The sequence below is a fragment of the Lepidochelys kempii genome, chromosome 12 (assembly GCF_965140285.1).
Source record: "Lepidochelys kempii isolate rLepKem1 chromosome 12, rLepKem1.hap1, whole genome shotgun sequence".
NCBI classification, from domain to species: Eukaryota; Metazoa; Chordata; order Testudines; family Cheloniidae; genus Lepidochelys; species Lepidochelys kempii.
This window is the reverse complement of record NC_136391.1, coordinates 35,614,701-35,636,324: the sequence shown is the minus strand read 5'-3', so window position 1 is coordinate 35,636,324 and position 21,624 is coordinate 35,614,701. Positions and strand designations below refer to the sequence as shown.

The following is a 21,624-nucleotide window of genomic DNA, read 5'->3' as shown; positions in this document are numbered from 1 at the left end:
AACTGAGCAAATTTCTTTGGACATGATTCATGTGGCATGAACAGAGCTTTCAAGGTATTAAGTCAAACTCAGACAGGGCATATATGAAAGATTTTAACCAAGCAACACCTATTTATTTCAGGGATGATTTGAGTCAGGATTTTTATATTATTTACATCATGGGTGGTGGGTGTCAAAGGCAGGTGACGCTTAGCCTACCCAAACTGCCTGTGTGGCCCCCTCCTGCTTCCCACTGCGGCTCTTCTTTCCTGTGTGGCCAAGCCCTGGATCAGTGGCCCCGGAATCAGGGTGGGGGAGGCAAGGGGCCACAGCCCTCCCACTTTTCGCCAGGCAGACCCTGCCCCCTTCCCCTCCTCTTCGCCCCGAGGTCCTGGCCACCACCCCACCCCTCGGCCAGACCAGCATGGAGCCTGGCCAAGGAGGTGGGGTGGAGGCATAGGCACTGACTTCTACTGGTCCTGGAGGGTGCTCAACACCCCATGCCCCACCCCTTCCCACCCCCATTCCAACCCCTTCCCCAAAGTCCCCGCCCCAACTCCGTCCCCTCCCGCCCCGATTCCAACCCCTTCCCAAAAGTCCCCGTCCCAACTCTGCCCCCTCCTACCCCCATTCCAACCTCTTCTGCAAATCCCCACCCTGGCCCCACCTCTTCCCCGCCTCCTACTCTGAGTGCGCCACATTCCCGCTCCTCTCCCTTCTCTCCTGGAGCTTGCTACAGCTGCTTGGCAGCGGCAAGCGCTGGGAGGAACGGGACGCGGCGCGCTCAGGGGAGGGGGCGGAGGCAAAGGAAGAGGTGAGGTGGGGGGAGCTTGGCTGCCAGTGTGTGCAGAGCACCCACTAATTTTTCCCTGTGGTTGCTCCAGCCCCAGAGCACCCACGGAGTCGGCGCCTATGGGTGGAGGGTCTGCCGCAGCTCCCCACAGCTTCCCTCCTGGTTCTTATCATGGCCGGGCTGCGGCTCCAAGGCCCCCGCAACCTCCCGGCCGGAGCTGGGTTGGGGAGAGCTGTATGGGTAGCTGTGGTGAGCCTGGGTCCCTCCACCTGCCCTGGGCTGGGGGCCTTGCTGCCTTCCCACCCAGTGCTCTGGTGGGAGGGCACGCGGCCCGCTTGGTGCGGGCCACGCTCAGCTGCCTGTCCGCCTGCTGGGCACTCTGGGGGGGTGGCCTCTGGGCTTCAGTGGGGAAGGAGGGTGAGAGGGGTGGGGTCCCAGGCAGAAGGGGCCAGCCGCCTGCAGGCTTACCTCCCCAAGCCTGCGGTTCATTGTCTCCAATGGACTTACACCAGGGATACATTTAGCTGTGACTCAAGTGGGATTTTGTGTGTGTGTGAGAACTACCAGGCCTGTAATTAATGTATGTTGGATGAATGATTAATCAGATTCTCAGCCTCCCTAAGGCTCGTATGCACTGCTCTGGCCACACAAGGCCACCACCAAAGCTCCTAATACCACCCATTCTTCCAGTGTCCCAACCCAATATGGGGGCATTTGAGCTTGGTCAGAATACCATCCTGTCCAGCTGATCCCCTGGTGGCTCGAAAAGCCCCTGTGGCATGCAGCATAACACAGAGCAGCCTAGAGACACTTGCCAAAGCTGGGTTCAGAGGGCTGCAGCAGTGGCTTGTCACATTTGCGCCGTCCAATAGACTTAAGCTGAGCCCAACCTTTCCAGTCTGGAGGATCAGGTGCATAACATTAACCATAGCCAAAGCCAAGAGAGTCTGTATTGAAATACTGCTTCTGAATGTGAGACTGCTTAAACAGAAGATTTATAGTGAAATAAAGTAAACATCACTGCTGTTATATACATAAATATTCTTTCAAGAATACTTCATGATTATTTATTTGATCAGTACTTCCTCTATAATAAATAAGACTATATAGCGGGGTGGCCAACCTGTGGCTCTTCAGAAGTTAACATGCGGCTCCTTGTACAGGCACCAACTCCAGGGCTGGAGCAACAGGCGCCAACTTTCCAATGTGCCGGGGGGCGTACGCCGTTCAACCCCTGGCTGTGCTGACGTATTCCTGGGGCTCTTTGGCAACATACATTGGCAAATTCTGGTACCTTCTCAGGCTCAGGTTGGCCACCCCTGCTACATAGCACTCTTATACAAACACCAGTTAATCCTCTCAATACTCTTGAGAGGAAAGTAAGCAACTGAGACAAAGAAAGCTTAAATTACCTGCCCAAGACAACACAGTTAGGGCCATAATTATATTTGGCGTTAACGCCATTGATTTTTCAATGGTATATAACAACTGTAAATATTGTAAATGTGGACTAACATTATGGTTTATCTGAAACAGAATGAAAACATTGCTTTTGCAACATCACACAAGACCAAGTTTTATTACCTCTGCTACCAGGAGGAAGAAAAGTTTGTGGTTAGAGCGCAAAACTGGGAGTCTAGAGATAAGGCTTCAGTTACCAACTCTTTCACAAACTTTTCTTGTGAACTTGGGCAAGTTACTTAACTTCTGTGTCTTTGTTTTCCCAGGTAAAATGAGAATTACTACCACCTCACAGGGTGGTGGGATCCTTAATTAAGAGTTGAATACTACTTTAATATCCTCAGAAGGTGCTATCAAAATGCAAATGTTGTTACTGCACCATGAAAGATTCTATGAGACCCTTACGAAAAAATAAAAACCTTGACGGTTTCTACCCTGAAAAAAAGAAGCATAAAATATGATGGAAATGCATTTTAAAGGGAATCTTTCCTCAACAGCTAATATGCATCATTTAACTTCATTTCCTTCCCTAACAATATTTTTCTATAACCGAAAGTGACAAAATGTGATGAACACGCTTTAAAAAGGAGTGGTTGGAACACTCATTTCCTTCTCACAGCAGGATCAGTTTGAGAACATGACACATTAAGTTAAGCAACAGGGGCAGACTGCAGTCAGCATGAAGTGAAATCAGGCTAGAATAATTCAGCCCAGACAGCCATCACGCAGGACAACAAACTCTGATAACTGTCTCTTCCACACTTTCAACATTTATGCTTTTGGATGATATGAAAAAGAGAGACTCTGAGAAGCTACAGACATTAAAAATGCCCTGGCACTTTTAAGAGGAGTTGGGGACTTCAGTATTGTGTGCTAGCCACATTACACCTCTGCCAGCTAAATTCCTGCTTCAGTTTAAAGTAGATTAACTATTCCCCCCAGTTCAATGCATGACTGTGCATCCAACTTGGATGAACAATTACCACAACTGTGTGCACAAATGCACTGGCAGCACAGGTAATGACATACACTTGTGAACATCTGGGCCAAAATATCACTCTGATGTCTCATCTACCCTTTATTTTCCATACAGTAGATAGCAACGGACCTGTATTTTAAATGACATTGTACCCTCCTATAGAATTTACTTTTGAGATCGTTATAGTTGCTCCTTGTTCACGGCTTTTGTTTCGTTAAGCAAAATATCTAATGATGACTTGCAGTGTTTTATAAAGAAGAGCCAGTAAAAAGTAATAACCATTTTTTCCAGATTACCTCAGAGTGGAAGCACCACAAATATCACTTCTTCCTCCTGTCAGGGGATTTTGCACCATTTCAGCGGATGGGACAGCACATGGGTTCTATCAAATTGTTTCACTTCTTTTTATCCCATCCTTCACCCATTCTTCGAAGTGTTGGTAAAACCAAGGTTATTCTTAATGCGTAATGGCAGTTAAAAAAAGAGCACAGCCAACGTGCCTTGAATTGCACTTTGAGATCTCTGTTAAATGTTAAATACAAATGTACTGCATTGTCTTACAAAAATCTGGTGGGAATGTGCACAGATATCACTGCTGGGTGAGGAAACCTATGAATTTAAATAGATAGAGTCCATTTTTTGACTGCTTGGCCATGCCCTTCCATGGCTCCTCTAATGAAAGACCTTCAGACAACACTTTCCATGATGTTTGGAGGTAGGGAGATTCAGAGTGATTCTGGACAACTACTTACAGACATACTCTGCTACTCTGTTTTTTCTCTCGTGCGCCTGTGTATAACACCGACAGATCCTGTCGCGGGTGGGATTGAATCAGGGACCTCTGGAGCTTAGTGCATGAGCCTCTACCGCGTGAGCTAAAAGCCAACTGGCTGTTAGCTACAGCTGTAGAGCAAACTCATTAATCTCTCTCTCTCAAGTGGTCTCAGTGCCACCAGATGGGACAGAACACCACACCGAGGATGTGTGGGTTACATGTGCACTTGCCAGAATTCAGCCTGTGGTTTTGAGTGGCCTCCATAGATACATAACATGCAATATAATACTATTTCATTTTAGTACACTAGAGCATTGAAATTTGTTGCCGTTGTTGTAAGAGGCTGCTACTTCTACAGTTGGTGACAAAACACTTCTTGCTTTATGGATTATGGCATGAGATTTCCACTCCACTAGAAACACGAGTGTTCTGAGTTATTGCATAGTCGTGCATCCTACCCCCACCCCCGCTTTAACTCAAGATAATGTCAAGAGTGTCCAGTTCTTCGTTTGAGACTAGTTGCAAATTAAGTATTTTCTACTTCTGTAAAAGGGAATTGGCTGCCTGCAGGCAAAGCTTTTTGCAGAGAGGAGTGCAAAGCCTCTTGCAAAACCCAGAACTTCCTTTGTGACTACCTAAGGACACACTTCTGATTCACAGCAAGCCTCTCTTTTTTTAGCCATATATGGCAATCCCTTAAAAGAAAAGCAAATCAGGTAAAAATCGAGGACATCACAGAGAAAACCACAGGAGATGGCTAAATGCAGAGCTTAATGATACATGCATGAGAGCAGCAGCATGTGGGCTTAGATTATTTATACCTTTTATGGTAAGGCTCTGGTGCGGTTCTACTATATAAAGGTCATATTGCACAGGTAATCAGTGGTCTGGGCCTGTGGCAGCTCTGTATTACTCAGCATTTTAACAATACTCCAGCAATGCTGTAAGTATATATGTGCATTCTGAAAAGCCACATAAAGTCACAGTAAGAGCCAGAACTCAATGACATGAATTACAGGCATAATATAGGTTTCAGAGTAACAGCCGTGTTAGTCTGTATTCGCAAAAAGAAAAGGAGTACTTGTGGCACCTTAGAGACTAACAGTGAGCTGTAGCTCACGAAAGCTTATGCTCAAATAAATTGGTTAGTCTCTAAGGCATAATATAATGGCTCTGTGCAGTGTTCATGAGACCTAGCTGGGAATGGGCGACAGGATGAATCACTTGATGATTGCCTCTTCTGTTCATTCCCTTTGAAGCATTGGCCACTGTCAGAAGACAGGATCCTGAGCTAGATGGATCTTTGGTCTGACCCAGGATTGTTCTAATGACAACCTGGACCAAATTCATCCACAGTTTAATTGCACTGTGTTCAAGGGATGAATTTGGCCCCATCACAAGTCAGAGTTTTGCAATACAACAATTAAAATGATGAATATTCAGAAGTAAAGGCAGCAGCAAACACATATTTCTTCCATTTGGTTTTAAATGATAAGAAAGATGGATTATTTTGAATAATGCTATGAGGTAAATTCCATTACCAAAGCCTGATGACCTGTCTGCAAGTGCACTGTACTACAGCCTGGTAAATCGAGGTTCCAGGCTATCCAGGGGTACTTGGGATGATAGGGTGATGAAAATGCAACTGAACTGACACTGCCTTTGGTTACACAGACTCTCCAATGACTGCAATCTCTGAGAGGGCTAGTGTGCCTCCGGATACATATGTCAATATAGCTGATGCTGACAAAAGGGAAGGTGCATGAGATCTATGATGAAGGTAAATTAAAAGTTCTATATCCTGTTTCATTGCACCAGAGGGTGATAGCCCCTTTGATACGTATGTTAGGCCAGTGTGAGTCCGATGATGAAGAAACAATTCAGATATAGCCTCTGACTCAAGAAGACCAAAAAAAAAAAAATGGCCTCAAAGAAATATTAAAATTTAGGTAGCTAATTCTGCTGGATAAAAATGCATAGACTGCTAAATATATCATTTAAATTCTAGGTTAAGTTGTCAGTCTGAGAAAACGCTCTGCCTTAAGTGACACTTAACGGTAGCTTTAGGAAGCAATTTATTATTCTGGAATTAAAACCTGAAATTTCCTTTTCAAGACACTGACTACTTTTGATGAAGCCTTATCTCGAATATTTATCCGGCTGCAACCAAAGTCTTTCATTCCTAAAATTTAGGTTTTCTATAGCCTTGGAAAAGGAATAAAAAATAAACCCTGAGTTACCTCTTTGAATATTCTATCATTTGTTTTTTGGTGGTGGTGGTTGGGGATTTTGTTTTGTTTTCAGTGACTCACTACAGTTTTGTAAAAAACCTTGGCCTTGCAAACCAATACACATTTATCTCTAGCTTACAGTGCTGGCCACAAATGCTTCCTGGACTTTGTGGTTTTCTTTTTCTTACTTCTTTCTTTCTTAATTTTCCAGCATTTGCTCCAGTTTCCTTAAATGGCTATTTTATATGTACTCTCCATTTCTCAGTAGAGCCCTATCACTTGAGATATTTAAACTAGATTGGACAGAGCACTAAAAAATACTCTGAAGGGAATGCTCTTTCATTTGCAAGGGGGATGGTCTAGGTTCTCAGCCCTGCTCTTTGCTCTTAACCAGGTTATTAACCAGGTTCTCAGCCCTGCTATTTGCTCTTTGTACCGGCTCATGTTGTAAAGGGTACATAAAGCTTCTTAACCGACTGGCTCTCTGGAGATTCGCCAGGGGGACGGGGGAGATCTAGGGGGCAGCAAGCCAGTGAACAGAGGCTCAAAGTCACTCTCTTTGTAGGCTCCTAGCAGGGGGGATGTGACTAAAGAAAAGGAACTTTCTAGCAATCTCTGTCTACTGGAATGGATTCTTAAGACTATGGGAAGTTGGGTACAATTTACAGCAGCCATGAGGCTACTCTAAGTTGAATTAGAAGCCGGACTGACCAAAGGACTAGGGATTTGCAAAGGCTACCTTTTCTCCCCTCCATGCTGCTCCTGGGTCAAACAAAGCTCGGAAGGATTAGAGTATCTGGCCTCCAGTTTATATGATTAATCATAAAAAAGTTAGGAAAAATCAATGCGACAGAAAAACAAGAATGCGTAAAACCATACATTCACTGAGTTATTGGCCTTGAAGGGCTAATTAAAGGTGGAAGAAAAACCTAACTCAGATTAAGAGGCATGGTCTTCCCTTATCCTATTTGCATAATTTTTCTCATTGACATTAATGGGAAATCCATATACAGATTCAGGAGGAAGTTAGAATTTAACTCATGGAAGTCTGGAATTAACAAGATCTTAACAATCCTCTACTCAATCCTCAAAATGTATTTTGCAACAGCAAAAATGAGTATCCTATAGCATCCCCATATAGTGCCACTAAAAGTTTCTAAATCTGAGCAATAAAAAAAATCTCTTCATAAATCTAGTTAGAATTTTAGCTTGAATAGTTGTCACTGGAATACCCAATGGTGGTTTGTCAGCTACACAACACCCATGTTAACTGGCATCAAAGGTATTTTAATTATACTGTACATGTATCACAAAAAATGTTAATGTAGCTTACTGAGAGAGTCAGACCAAGGATGGAGTTTGGCCTATATTTTACACGTTGTCTTTAGAGATCATGGGAAAAGTTCTGCTTAAAGACACATAAAATGTGCATCTATGCACCTAAGCACAGATTTGAGCACTTAGATGTGGGATCTATGACGGCATCCAGATTTGAAAATTAGGACCGATGCATTTTTCTTTATTAAGAGACTTCTTGTGTTTCTTTGTTAAAAAGGCATTTTTCTTTTGCACAAAACAATCTTAATTTCTGGACACCAGCTGCGTCTATTCCTTATTCCACACCTACAGTTATAATCCTGCTGAGTAGAAATTTGTAATTGTTCCTATCACTGCCAAGTCTGATGTCACAATCAGGGTAACTTTAAAATAATCATTACTGTCTAATTTTCTGTTGTAAGCACACTACTGCCACCTTGTGGATGTATGACCAATTTGTGTAAGGAATTTGGTAAATCTATAAACAAACCACTTACTTCTGGTTTCAGATTAGCAGCCGTGTTAGTCTGTATTCGCAAAAAGAAAAGGAGTACTTGTGGCACCTTAGAGACTAACGAATTTATTTGAGCATAAGCTTCTATAAGTTTTTACTTTTATTATACTTTTATTACACCAACTTTCTATTAATTTTTAGGGCACTCTTCACAGCAATATATGATGCCTTTTACAAGACTTAACTTTAGTCAGTAAAGTTCCATTATTTTTTTCATGTTATCCTACAGTAATATCAGTTTGGCACACATGCTTTTTCATCCTAACACTACATCATAGTTTTTACAAGACCAGTGGAAGTGGAAAGAATTATGTACATCATTGAAGTAACAAGAGGAATTATTTCCTTTAACATAGGCAAAATGTAATTAATCACACTAGAATAAGTTAACTCCCTTATGTTTTAGAAAAAGCACCATGGGATTTTCAGAAGTTACAAGTCGTCGGGACTGCAATTTTAAGTCTACTAAGGATTTTCAAATAATGGTTCATTGGATATCTGAAGGAAATAGGTAAGTGTCAGTTTCCTCAGCAGCTGATGGCAGAGACAAATGACTAGGTGCATACCGGTCATTTACACTATGAAGCCATAACAAAATATACAGACATGTAGGCACAGAATGAAGGAAAGAAAGGATAAATATGTTACATGTGTTTGGTAGGCACAGACCTGCTCTGCTCCTAAACTAATGGTTATAAATGAAATCATTTATTTTAAAAGTTCATATTCGAGTTACCTCTTTCGACTTGTTAAAAATATGCTGTAAACAGGAACACACTTGAAGCATGAGTGCAGAGTTTGACTCATCTCCAACATCTCATGAAATTTTATTAATGCCCTAACAGCCCCTAGCCCCACTCTATTGAGGCTCACCCAAAAAGACACACAGAGAAAATATACTTGCTTTAGAGATTGCCTTTTGTATCTTCTTTCCAGGAGCAGCTGGGATTAATTATGTGACAGGAAAAGTAATCACCACTGATTCCACCTCAAGATGCCTCTTTATATTAATGGAATTTCAATAAGTGTGTGGCCTGGAAGGTAAGGCTAGTTGGCATTTCTAAACTCACTACAAGCACTGCTAGAACAACAAGATTATTTCTCTGTCTGTGATAAGCAGAGAGCATTTTGTACTTTAGTTTGTGAGGAGGGCTTCTATTATTTAGTTAACATTTCAACCAAACTCTGTTAACAGACTGAGACTTTGTCTGGAAAATGATATTTATGTTTAGGAGCATGCTATATATACGTGTGCAATGTGTGTTGTGTGTTTACATGTTATCCCCTAATCCTGAAACCAAATGCTGCATTGTATGTGACAATAGTGGTGAACACACTTTGATGCTATTTTTTGTTCTATCTATGCATTGTGTAACAAAACTTCAGCCAACTTTTAGTTCCATGAATTCTCTTCTCCTGATAGGAAAAAAGTATTACTCTAAAGATTATGGTGCCATCAAATAACTTTTAACTCTATTAGTTGACAGTATTTAAAAAAAAAACAATTTCTATTGATTTAATACCAGAGCTAGGTATTGTTATTATACAGAGAGAAAGCACTCTTTTTCAACAGTAGATCTCAAAGCACTTCATTAAGGAGACCAGTATCCTCAGCATGGAGAGACTTGCCCAAAGTCACCCAGCAGGCAGTGACAGAATTGGGAATAAGAAAGGAGTACTTGTGGCACCTTAGAGACTAACCAATTTATTTGAGCATAAGCTTTCGTGAGCTACAGCTCACTTCATCGGATGCATACTGTGGAAACTGCAGAAGACATTATATACACAGAGACCATGAAACAATACCTCCTCCCACTCCACTTTGTTTCATGGTCTCTGTGTATATAATGTCTTCTGCAGTTTCCACAGTATGCGTCCGATGAAGTGAGCTGTAGCTCACGAAAGCTTATGCTCAAATAAATTGGTTAGTCTCTAAGGTGCCACAAGTATTCCTTTTCTTTTTGCGAATACAGACTAACACGGCTGTTACTCTGAAACCTGTCAGAATTGGGAATAGAACCCACAGTCTCTGGAGTCCCAGGCCTGAGGTCAAACCCTCCAGTTTTAATAGGATGCATTTAGCGCTAGTATTTCTGCAGGACTCTGACTCCATGTTAAAGGTTTAAAAAGAAAAGTAATGAAGAATCTGCTTCGAATATGACAATACATTTGTCTCTAATTTGCTTGTGTGTGGAAAAAGTGACATGGTTGATTGTAGAAGAGGCTGAATCATTACTGTTATTGAATGTTAAATGATTAAACTGTTAAATGATTTAACTGATTTAACCAGTCACCAGATTTGTGAAATGGTGCCAATGCTGGCTTTGAAGGAAGTTGCTCATCTTCCTCTCAAGCCTAAACCTCAGCATTGAAGTTTGATGGGAGACCAAAAAAGTGAACTAGAAAGGGGCAAATAAGGGCCATTTAAGCAGCATATCTCTGCTAAAGGTTACTTTCCCTGAAGTCAAAAGAAATCCTTGCAACATTTATTGATTTGAAAATGGTAAGTTCTGTGAACAATTATACATCAACCTCAGCGTAGCTAGGTAATTATAGTCTCATAAATGTTTATATCTCAGATCCAAAGAATGCCCCATGCCCAACACTGTCCCTGTAACCTTGCTTTCCACTCTCAGCACATTATATATAGCCTTTATTTTGCAGTCAGCAAACCGGCATAACACTCATCATTTTTCCAACAGCAGGACCGCAGTTTAACCCTTAGAACCTGAGGTTTTTTGTATATCTTTCCTCTAAGGGTTTTAACCTGAAGGAGGTGCCAAGAAAACTCCTCTCTGCTCTCATATTCCATCCTCTTGTCCCTAATTCTCCCAGCTATGTCTTTAGTCCTTCATACCTCTCGCAAGAAAACTGTTTCCACAGTCACCCACATCTAGCTACCACTGAGCCCTGTTTAGCTGTTCTTGCAAGCTTCCTGCTGAATCACTGCCTGCTGACTGTTAATTGCATAACCTTAGTGCTACTGCAAGGTGAGGCCAGTCAACACTCACTGCAGTCAAGTCACAACTTGACTCTGCCGCCTAGTGACGAGAAATTCTCCCTCCTTCTGTAGCAGTGCTCCATAGCCTAACTACAGACCTTTAAGAAATGATTAATCCTCCATTAATGGTTAATCCTTTGGGGATCAGCCAGGACCCCAGAATTATGAATCAACATAAATAAGGAAGGACCATAAGTTTCGTCCAGGATCGAGGACTTCCAATCTTATTCTTTTTTATATCTTATACCATTTTCTTTATCCTTCCTCTTACCTGACCTAGGCAGAACTCCAGTCTTTTCCTATGTACAAAGGAAAGCAAAAAATGTATTTACCACTTCCTATCTTATTTCCAAATGAACAGCCCTCAATTTAAATAGCCCAGGGGGTTCTTTTATTCATTATTTGAAAAGGGCTGGTTTTTTGTAGTTCACAATCTATCTTATTTTATTATTCTGTTCCTATTAGAACTTCCCAGTTCTCGTGTTTCTTAATATTTCCGGTTTCATCTCTACAGATTTCACCTCCCCTTTTACCCAGATTTTACTGACCTGTTGGGTCAAAGTTTTAAAACAGTCTGACCTCTTGCAAGCATTCAACTTGATTGCATGCAGACACTGATGTGTGTGCAAGTCCTGATATATGCAAGTATATATTAGTGTCCAAATCATGGGTTACATGAGCATACTAGAATCTTTTTATATGTCCTATTGTAAGTCGGCTTGACTGTGGGCTCTGCTCCTGGACAGTATCTCAGGTTTCAGAGTAGCAGCCGTGTTAGTCTGTATTCGCAAAAAGAAAAGGAGTACTTGTGGCACCTTAGAAACTAACAAATTTGTTTGATGCATCCGATGAAGTGAGCTGTAGCTCACAAAAGCTTATGCTCAAACAAATTTGTTAGTCTCTAAGGTGCCACAAGTACTCCTTTTCTTTGAACAGTATCTGATATTCGTCCTAGTTTTCCACTTTTGATTTCCCATCAGCTCCAACCAATTTCCTTAAATGTATCATCGTATTTCTACACCAATCTTGTTAAAGTCTATTATCCCTGTGTTCTACACACACACAGCTTTTCAAGCCAGAAGACATGATCATTGGATCTGAAGCCCCTGTAAACTTAACCTTCAGGACTACACACAGCTTATTTACAAAACTTGATTCACAGCAACCTCTCCCTGTGCTATTCATCATGTAAATCACGTGGTAAAAGAGAAGCTGAAATCCCTGTGATACTGTCATGAATCCACAGCTACCTACATCATGGCTGTCCCTGAGGTGCACAGTGGGGACATACAGAATGTCATGGCAACAACAGAGACAAGCAGGAAAGAAAGCCTACATCCTCCTGCCCCATGGCAGACTCCTCCCAGCACTATATGGGGAGACTCTCTCTGAAAGGCCAGCAGCACCCTACCTATGGCATAGGCTGACCCCACCTTAGGCTCTGTACTGCTGGCCCTTTCTGCCCATGAAACACAGGCTGGCCCCAGCATTAGAGCAGTATGGGATGCTCCCTAAGGGACCAGCAGTTCAGGGCTTCTGATACAGGGGCTGGCCTGGCACAATAGGGCCTATGACACATAGGCTGGTCTTGCAGCACACGGCCTTTGACACACAGGCTGGTCCTGGCAGTATAGGCTTATGACACAGAGGCTGGTTCCACAGTACAGGGCCTATGAGACATGGGCTGACTCAGCACTACAGCGCCTATGACAACCGGCTGGCCCTGCAGTACAGGGCTATGATACAGGGCTACACCACACGGGCTGGCCTCTCAGTACAGGGCCTAGGACACATGGGCTGGTTCCACAGTACAGGGCCTATGAGACATGGGCTGACTCAGCACTACAGCGCCTATGACAACCGGCTGGCCCTGCAGTACAGGGCTATGATACAGGGCTACACCACACGGGCTGGCCTCTCAGTACAGGGCCTAGGACACATGGGCTGGTTCCACAGTACAGGGCCTATGAGACATGGGCTGACTCAGCACTACAGCGCCTATGACAACCGGCTGGCCCTGCAGTACGGGGCTATGATACAGGGCTACACCACACGGGCTGGCCTCTCAGTACAGGGCCTAGGACACATGGGCTGGCTCCACAGTACAGGGCCTAGGACACATGGGCTGGCCCTGGCAATACTGGGCCTGAGACATGGGCTAGTCCCGCAGTACAGGGCTTATGAGTCATGGGCTGGTCTCGCAGTACAGGGCCTATGAGACATGGGCTGACTCTGATGACACAGGATCTGGCCCAGCCGTACAGGGCCTATGACCCATGGCTGGCCCGGCAGAAAGCGGTGGGCCTCCCTCTCCTAGTCAGAGAACCTGACTCCCTCCCCTCAAGCCACGGCGGCCTTTAGCGATGACGTAAGAGAGGCGTGTCCCCGGCGGCCATCTTGGTAGAGAACCCGCCCATCAGCCTGACGTCACGCTTCAGACCCGGCCCACTCAGCGTGCTCGCCACAGAGCCCCTCCCACAGAGCCTGGGACCTACCCGGAGCCGCCCTCCTATTAGCGGAGCGACCCATCAGTCAGGCCTCGGGCCCGCCCCTTGACGGCTCTCTGCCGCCCCGGCAGGGGGCCAGTCTCGGCGGAGCGGGGAGCACGTCATTCGCTGCCGCTCGGGACGGGAGTGAGGCGGCCGCTGCGGGGAGAGGCCGGGGAGCGGCCCGGAGCGGTCCCGCGCAGCCGCGGCCAGGTGAGGGGCGGAGAATCGGGGACGAGGGGGCCTGTGAATAGTAACGAGGGGGCGTGGCCATGAATATTAATTACGGCGGGGCGGTATTAGGAATTGGGCGCCCTCCTGACTCCTCCGCGCGCTCGCGAGTGTTGGGGACCCCGGTGTTCGTTACTGCGGGTCAGGGGATAAGCTGCGTATCGTGCCGCGGGCGGAGGGCGCGGCCATGGCCGGGGGACGGCTCGCGTAGTGTCCATCCGCCGGCCTGTGCATATTAAAGAGTCGGCGTGTGTATACCCTGGGCTAATTATTACTATGACTGAGTATTGGCTCATTAATAGGCATGCCGGGGGCCCTAGATACTAGCCCCTGGCTGCGTGGGTGGCCCCTGCCTCAGCAATACCCTGAATAGCTAATGAGGAGGGGGGAGCTCAGTGGTTTGAGCATGGGCCTGCTCACCCCAGGGTTGTGAGTTCAGTCCTTGAGGGGGCCATTTGGGATCTGGGGGGGGAAATTGGGGACTGGCCCTGCTTTGAGCAGGGGGTTGGAGTAGATTGAGGTCCCTTCCAGCCTTGAGATTCTGTGAATGAGGGGTGGTTCCTGTTCCTGTTGCTAAGGCACAGGGATTATTGGCCTGGGGCTCGGAGGTGCTGCTTTAGGCCTGCAAAACATCACTGCCTTTTTTTTTTTTTTTTTTATAACAGTGATGCATATTTTTAAGCATTTTTTAATTTTTATCGATTGCAGATTTTCACAGTTGCGAGATGGGAAGGAGGGACGGGGGGCACAGACTGTAACTCGTTAATGACAGCAAGGGTTGACAGTCACAAAGTCAAAGCTTTCGAAGCATTAAAACACACATTGTCAATGTCAGAATACATGAAATAAATATCCTTACATCGAACTCTAATAAGTTCCCAAGCAGCGTTTTGCTGGCTTTGCCCATCTGTTAATTGTGATCATCATCCACAGAAATGTTTATTGGCCGTTTGCGGGTGCCCGGTGAAATCAACTTTTACTGATAACACTCTGATTCTTCCAAGCCTACTCTTGTCCATTGGAAGGTGCTGGCTGGGCAGTGGCGGGTGCTGCCCTCAGTTGGGGTCGTGCAGCCTGCAGCCAGGGTAGGCCTCAGTGTAAGGCCTTTCAGAAAGCCCCCACCCAGCAGCTGTTGGGACAGGATGGTAAATCTGTTTGAAACGCTTGAGTGTTTCCGTAGGGCCGAATCTCAGCCCTTGCTCAGAATTTGAGTGACCAGGCTGTGCACAGGGAGATCTACAGGGTATGGGGGCGGTGGGCAAGGAATCCTCCTCCAGGCTCAGTAGCGCAGGCAGGCATGGCTAGTGGATCTGCTTAGTTAAGGAGTTAAGGAGCCTTGTCCCAACAGCTGCTAGCCTGGGGTTTATTGGATTTTCTGAAAAGCCTTGAGTTTGCATGGTTGCAGGCTGAACCGCCCAAGCACACAGGGAAGCAGCCCATCTCCAATCCATCCCACCCCTGTCCACCCAGCATCTTCTTATGGTCATGAGTCACTTTACTCCTCCCACATAAACCCTTGCACTGTGGAGTACAGGGAGCCCACCCAGAACACAGTTCTGCAGCATTTGGGGAATGCAACCCTCCGTGTGTGGTCCTACCTCTCTTTTGCTCTCCATAAAGTAGAACTTCATCAGTTCTGCTGCTGCCCTGGAAGGAGTGAGGCCAGGATTTATTTTCTAGTTTGTGATATTCTATACTTTGGGGGAGTGTCCTAGAACCCCCATAGTCCTCATTTTTATATAATCATGATCTTACCTTCCTTTATATCCTTTATATGTATCAGGGGAAAGGTTATGATCCACTGAAAGCCATTTCTCTATCCATATATGTAGGGTGATCAGATGTCCTGTTTTTAAAGGGACAGTCCCGTTTTTTGGGACTCTTTATTATATAGGTGCCTATTACCCCCCATCCCCTGTCCTGTTTTTTCACAGGTGCTATCTGGTAACTCTACATATATGTACATCATTAATGTATATGAAGTATATGTGTTGTATGGTTGTCACTAAAACATGCTGTAAGTTGGGGAATCAGACAGATATTAGCTCCCCAGAGGCAACAGCAAGAAAAGTAACCAACACCGGGGCGGGGTGTCAAACAACCCATCAACAACCATTGTCCAGCAAGAGAGCTGCAATGCAGTGACTCATCTGCATGAGGCCACACCAGGGGAATTGCTCAACCTTGCCTGAAGACTCAGCAATGCCCACCCAGACATGCCTGGACTTGTGTTTTCCAAGCATATGGATTGAGGGTATAAAACCGAATACAGGGGGCCCATGCTTGCCTTTCTCCTTCCCCCATCTATGCTGCAAGCAACAAAGACACTCTGAAGACTCCAACTGAGGGGGCTGGCTCAGATTTCAAGGGTGAAATCTCTGTACTATGAACTGCAATATTCCAGTGGAGTGGGAAAACTGCTTAATCTAGATGTTGCCCAGTCTACTAGGGTTGAGAGTTTAGACTGAGTGCTTATATTTTATTTCTTTTGGTAACTAACTCTGACTTTTTGCCTTTCACTTAATTTCACTTAAAATCTCTTTTTTGTAGTCAATAAATTTGTTTTACTGTTTATCTTTACCAGTGAGTTTATATGAAGTGTGTGGCAAATCTGCTCAGGTTTTGCAAAGGCTGAGGTATATCCACTTTCCATTGATGAAGTGGTGAACCGATTAATAAATCTGCATTGTTCATCTTGAGCAGTGCAAGACAGTATATTCCTGAGGTACAGTGTTGGGAGCTGGGGAGATTTGTCTCTGGTGCCGTTCTCTGTGTGATTCATGAGTGGCTCTGGGAGCATTCATGCAGTCTAGCTGGGCGTTGGGTCTCCAAATGCGGCTGTGTTGAGTGATAACAGCACCTGGAGGGGTTTGGTGCTGGTCACTAGCAAGGCATTATGAGAGACAGCCCAGGCTGGAGAGAGATAAGGGGGCACAGTGGTCCCACAATCCCAGGCTGCACCCCGGGGATCCCGTCACAGCACATTTTCAACTTTGCCTCAAATACCTAGCTAACACCACCTCACAATGCATTCAGCAGCACGAGAAATTAGGCCCGGGAAATCATCTCAAGTTGAATTTCCTTCCTTTACTATCTCCCTATGGCTTGTCTGCTAGAAGTTGTTGATATTTAACTTTGTGTGTTTGTATGGAAAAGTAACTTGGGGAGGGGGAATGTACAGGTAAAGCTTTGATAGTTTGTTGATTCCACTGCATTGTAGACAGATGACTTCTTAGACTGCAGAGTTCTCCAGTAAGAAGGGTGAAAAGGGTTGTGGTGACAGCCGAGAGGGTGGGTTTTGGTTCTACAGAAGCCAAGGAGGGTTTGCAAACTTTGAAAAAACATGTTTAAATCATCATGGGTGAAATAGGTTTGTTGGCAGCTACTAGACTTGTTCATCACTAATACCTTTTTCAAAACTAAATGGAAGTTAGCAAATCTTTTCCTAAAATATGCAGAGCCCAATTGAGTGTCCTCGCTGAACTATGCTCAACACAGAAACAGAATGGAGGTACAGGAAAGGTGGCTTTAAGCTGCCTTTTCACCTCTCCAGACCATGATTATTGTAGCCATGCTGGTCCCAGGATATTAGAGAGACAATGTGGGTAAGGTAAATATATTGTAGTGGACTAAGAGAAGATATTACCTCACCTACTTTGTTTCTCTTTATACTGTGAGGCATCTCACTCACAGCCTAGTTAGGACAGCCTCATGACGGTGCCCCCTAGTGGCTGTGGCCCATTAGTGGCTCTTGAAGCAACTGAGGGTAGCTGGAGCAAAGCAGCACTTAGATTAACCTCCTACTTCCAATATGTTGCTTATGATGGCAGTTGTGAAGGAAGATGGCAAAGATCTGGTTATGTTGGCTATATGTTAGCCAAGGAAACCTCTATGTAAGGATCTTTCCCAGTGGGCAGATCCAGTACCTTTTATGACTCTTTTACACCTCCGGAGCAGCATCAAGAGCGTGTAGGGGAATGGAGAATTCGGCCTGCAGTATATAGCCCAAGAGGAGTAGATTTTTAGGTCTTTTACATCAAAGAAGTCCTGTTTCTGTCACTCTTGATACCTTCTCTTAGACTGTCTTAAGAGACCTGCACTCTGTAGTAATGTCATTATTCATCGTTTTCATACGCTGGTCATGAATTTGTATTTCCATTAGGAGACCTCGTTTGATAAAAAGGACTGCTGTTTTGCTGTTGGTTTAAAAACATGTTTATACCACCAGTAGAGGATGTGGCTGTGCACTTTAACATAAATCAGTGAGTAGTACTGGGATGTGTCAAGTGTATGCACTTCTGTGTGGTGACTGATCCTTGTATATATTTTATTTTGTCTTAAAGGTTAAATGAAATGCTTAAAAATGAATAAAACACATCTTTCATGAAATTCAGACGAGGCTTTCAATTTGGTGACGCTGATGTAAATCTGGAGGCTCTGAAATGGGTAGATTCACTCCAGGTGTACTCTTGTATAACTGAAATCAGAATCTGGTCTAGGAGATGTAGACTAACATTTGGTCTGTTATTATTTTTTAAAAAAATCATTCTTTTTGTCATTTCAGGTTGATGTGATTAGATGACTGAGTCATCTGTTTAATGTTTCAGAGTCTGCCATCTTGATATTTTTATGTACACACCATTAGCTTTAATGGGCGTGTAGGATGAAAATGAATCCCTTAATAGGTGTCATAGCCCTGGTAAAGCTCCTCCTATTGGAAACTCAACCTGGCTGCTGTATTTGGACCCACATGCTGGGCCTGTGTGATTTTGAGCTCCCCCTGGTCACTGGGTAGGCTCTAGCCACCATCTGTGGCATCTCTGACACACTTCCTGGTCACAAACTCTCTGCCTCAGTTTCCTGGTCACTCTTGAGCATTCTTTGGGATTTTGGCCAGTGTCCTTTCAGGGTTCCAACTCCCCTTTTTCTTGGACCACACTTCTGGTGAAGCCTCAGATGGTGCTTTGGCAACTTAGAAGGTCCCCTCTTTTTCCAAAAGTATGTCCTGTCCCTTTTGTTCCTCCCTTTTAAAGTTCTCCGCCTTTGAGTTTTTAAAAGGCTATTCTCCTTTTGGAGATTTTCTCTTCCTCTCGAGCTCTGGAGAGAACTGGTTTCATGTGGGTTGGAGCTGTCCCTTTGTGCTGCCAGGGCTAGGCCTGTTCATTTGCTGAGAATCCTTAATAACTGTCTTGTTCAAAATTAGACACTAAGGCACCATTCCCTTAATCCTTTGCAGAGGAAGTGTCTGCTAGTCAAGATATTGTCAAGGAGGTTACCTACCTAAATAGTATGGGAACTTATGTTAACATTGGAGAGTCTAGTCTATACAGTACAGGGGTGTTGTTTAACATAATAGTCCTGTGAGTTGGGTATCATCTCTCATGAGTTACCAGCACCATACGAACCAGGTTATTGAGCCCTTATCTCTGAGTGCATTGTCACGTTATTTTCCTTGGCTGCTGTTTGAATTAATTATGAAGTCAGTCTATAGAACAAAATTATCTTCAGTGTTCTTCAGTGAGACCCTACTTATGACCGATGGTTTTTTTCCTGTCATGTATTATTAGCAGAGCTGGCTTCAGCCCGTAAACCCATCAGAAAGAAATAGCATAATCCATCAAAACGATTCCATAACCAACTTCTTCACTTGCATTTCCTGATGTGTTCCAACTGACAGTTTTACATTAACTCTGTTGACGCTAATTTAATCATTAAATCATACTGGTTTTTCCATTTGATAAGCCCCAAATGATGTTTGTATTGGTAGAAAGGGTGGGTTCAGTGTGCAACTTACACTACATATATTTTTTTAAAATCATATTTAATGTTCACATTTTTCTTCTTCAAGTGTGTTCAGTCTTTGCTTTCACAGCGTCCTAGCAGCGATATATTATGACTAATTTGACTATTCCCCCCATCCCCTTCACAAAACTTGCACATATATGTGAGGAGTTTTTTCTATTCAGTGTTGAGGTATTTCCCCCCCCCCCCCCCAAATTACTTGTTTTTCCCATGCTTTTATCCTTCTTTTTTCCTTTCTTCTTCCTCATAGGATTCCATCACTTTTTTGAAAAGATGGGAAATGTGGAAAGCAGTTGCTATGAGAATCACCTTTCAAGGTTTCTTCCTGAGGAAAAGACAGATATTGATGAAGTATTTGATACCTTATCCGGGTTGGATGGATCGGGAGGACTAAAGACTGGAAAAGCTACCAGAAAAGCTGTGACCCTGGCAATGTTAAAGGCAAGAAAACCTATCATGCTTAATATGTCTGTAATGTAATTTATTGAATATTTTTCTAGAGAAGAAATAGAGATTCATGGGTAGTTAATTTTAGGTGTTATTTCATTTTAACTACATATTAAATATTTATTTTTGAGGAGGATAGACATATTTATTTTTTTTCTTACAGTTCAAGATTATTAATAACTGAGGTTTATTTGTACTCAGTATCACTTCAGTTGCATCCAACTAAATAAACAACAGGTCTGATTCTGATGTATCTTAGCCCGAATATGAATATGTTTTGCAGAAGCCAACCAATGGAGAGAATATTTCTCTTACCCAGAATTTATGCGTATGTTGTAATTTACAGAATTTCTTGGCAAGTTGTAACATAATTAGATTTATGTTTGGTTATGTCATTCTTGACCGCACTCACAGCCACTAATCTTCACCCTTGTACTGAAGTGAGAACATTTAATTTTGCATGATTAAGCCATGGCTGTCTGTTTTAACACATTAACATATATTACACTCTGTGATTAACTTTGCATTAATTTTCTAATCAAGTAAAAGGAGGAAAAATATTTTTGTAGCATTGATAACTTTAGTGTGACAGCAGTCAAATGTCTAAACTGAAGTAATATTAAAAGTGTGTTTTAATATACACTACAGAATAGGGTCAGTTAAGTAAGAGCTCAGTGAAAAGGGGCATGTGGTTTAGTGATAGGGTACTGAACTGGGATCCAAGAGACCTACTTTATCTTCCCAGCTCTGCCATTAACTTGCTCTGTGAACTTGGGCAAGTAACATCCCCTCTCTATGCCTCTGTTTTCCCAGCTACTCTTTTGACTATATTATCAGTATAGTCCTTGTCCACTGGTGGCAACATATAGGGAATGTGTAGCTACATGCAGCAGTGAAAGGCACTGCCGGGGGAAGGCAGATGGGGCAGTCTCCAGCAGCAGGAAGCTCCCGGAGCCTTTCCCCACTGCCTCTCCTCTGCCAGAGCATCTTCCCATGGCCAGAGTCTTTCCCTGCTATGGGGAATGGCTCTGGCAGAGGGGAGCCAGAGGGACACTACACTGCTAACAGTAGCAGTGTACATGTGGCATGCACTGCTTGGGGCCTGAAGAGAGCCGTGTAGAGTATCTACCCTCAGGTTCTGGCATGCTTCTATTCTACTCGCCTAAGCTGTGCCTCACCATGGACCCTGCTCTTTAAACTCATGCCAACTGAATATGCAGTGTCTGTTCTCTACACGCTACTGTAAGTGTAAATCTACCCTTAGATTGTAAGGGCCAGCTTTTTAAAAGTATTTAACACCTAAAAATGTAGATAGATGCCCAGTGTGATTTTTCAAAAGCACCTAGCTTTCTTTAAAAATCTGTGCCAAAGCTGTTTGGGACAACAACTGTTATTCACTTTTCATTTTTACACTGCCTAGCACAATAAGATTTTAGATGTTACCGTAGTACAAATAGTAATAATGAATGGAGATGGTGAGGGGTACAATAGACATTGCTATTTTGTGTCTTCTCAAGAGATCCATGGCCCATGTAATTAGTTCTCTTCATACCATTCTAGAAAAGGATTCCAAATTCAAATATAGGTGTAAATTTATTTTAAATGTTT

At 43.8% G+C, this 21,624-nt stretch overlaps 1 protein-coding gene across 2 annotated transcripts in view; it reads left to right on the top strand.

The window, feature by feature from the left end:
- The first annotated feature begins 13,665 nt into the window (after positions 1-13,665).
- Positions 13,666-21,624, top strand: part of MEAK7 (MTOR associated protein MEAK7) — a 23,679-nt gene continuing 15,720 nt past the window's right edge. For both annotated transcript variants that reach the window (XM_073308081.2, XM_073308080.2), the window contains exons 1-2: positions 13,666-13,749; positions 19,820-20,010. In XM_073308081.2, coding sequence (XP_073164182.1) covers positions 19,843-20,010 — 168 coding nt within the window. In that variant the 5' untranslated portion in view covers positions 13,666-13,749; positions 19,820-19,842. The remainder of the gene's footprint in view (positions 13,750-19,819; positions 20,011-21,624) is intronic.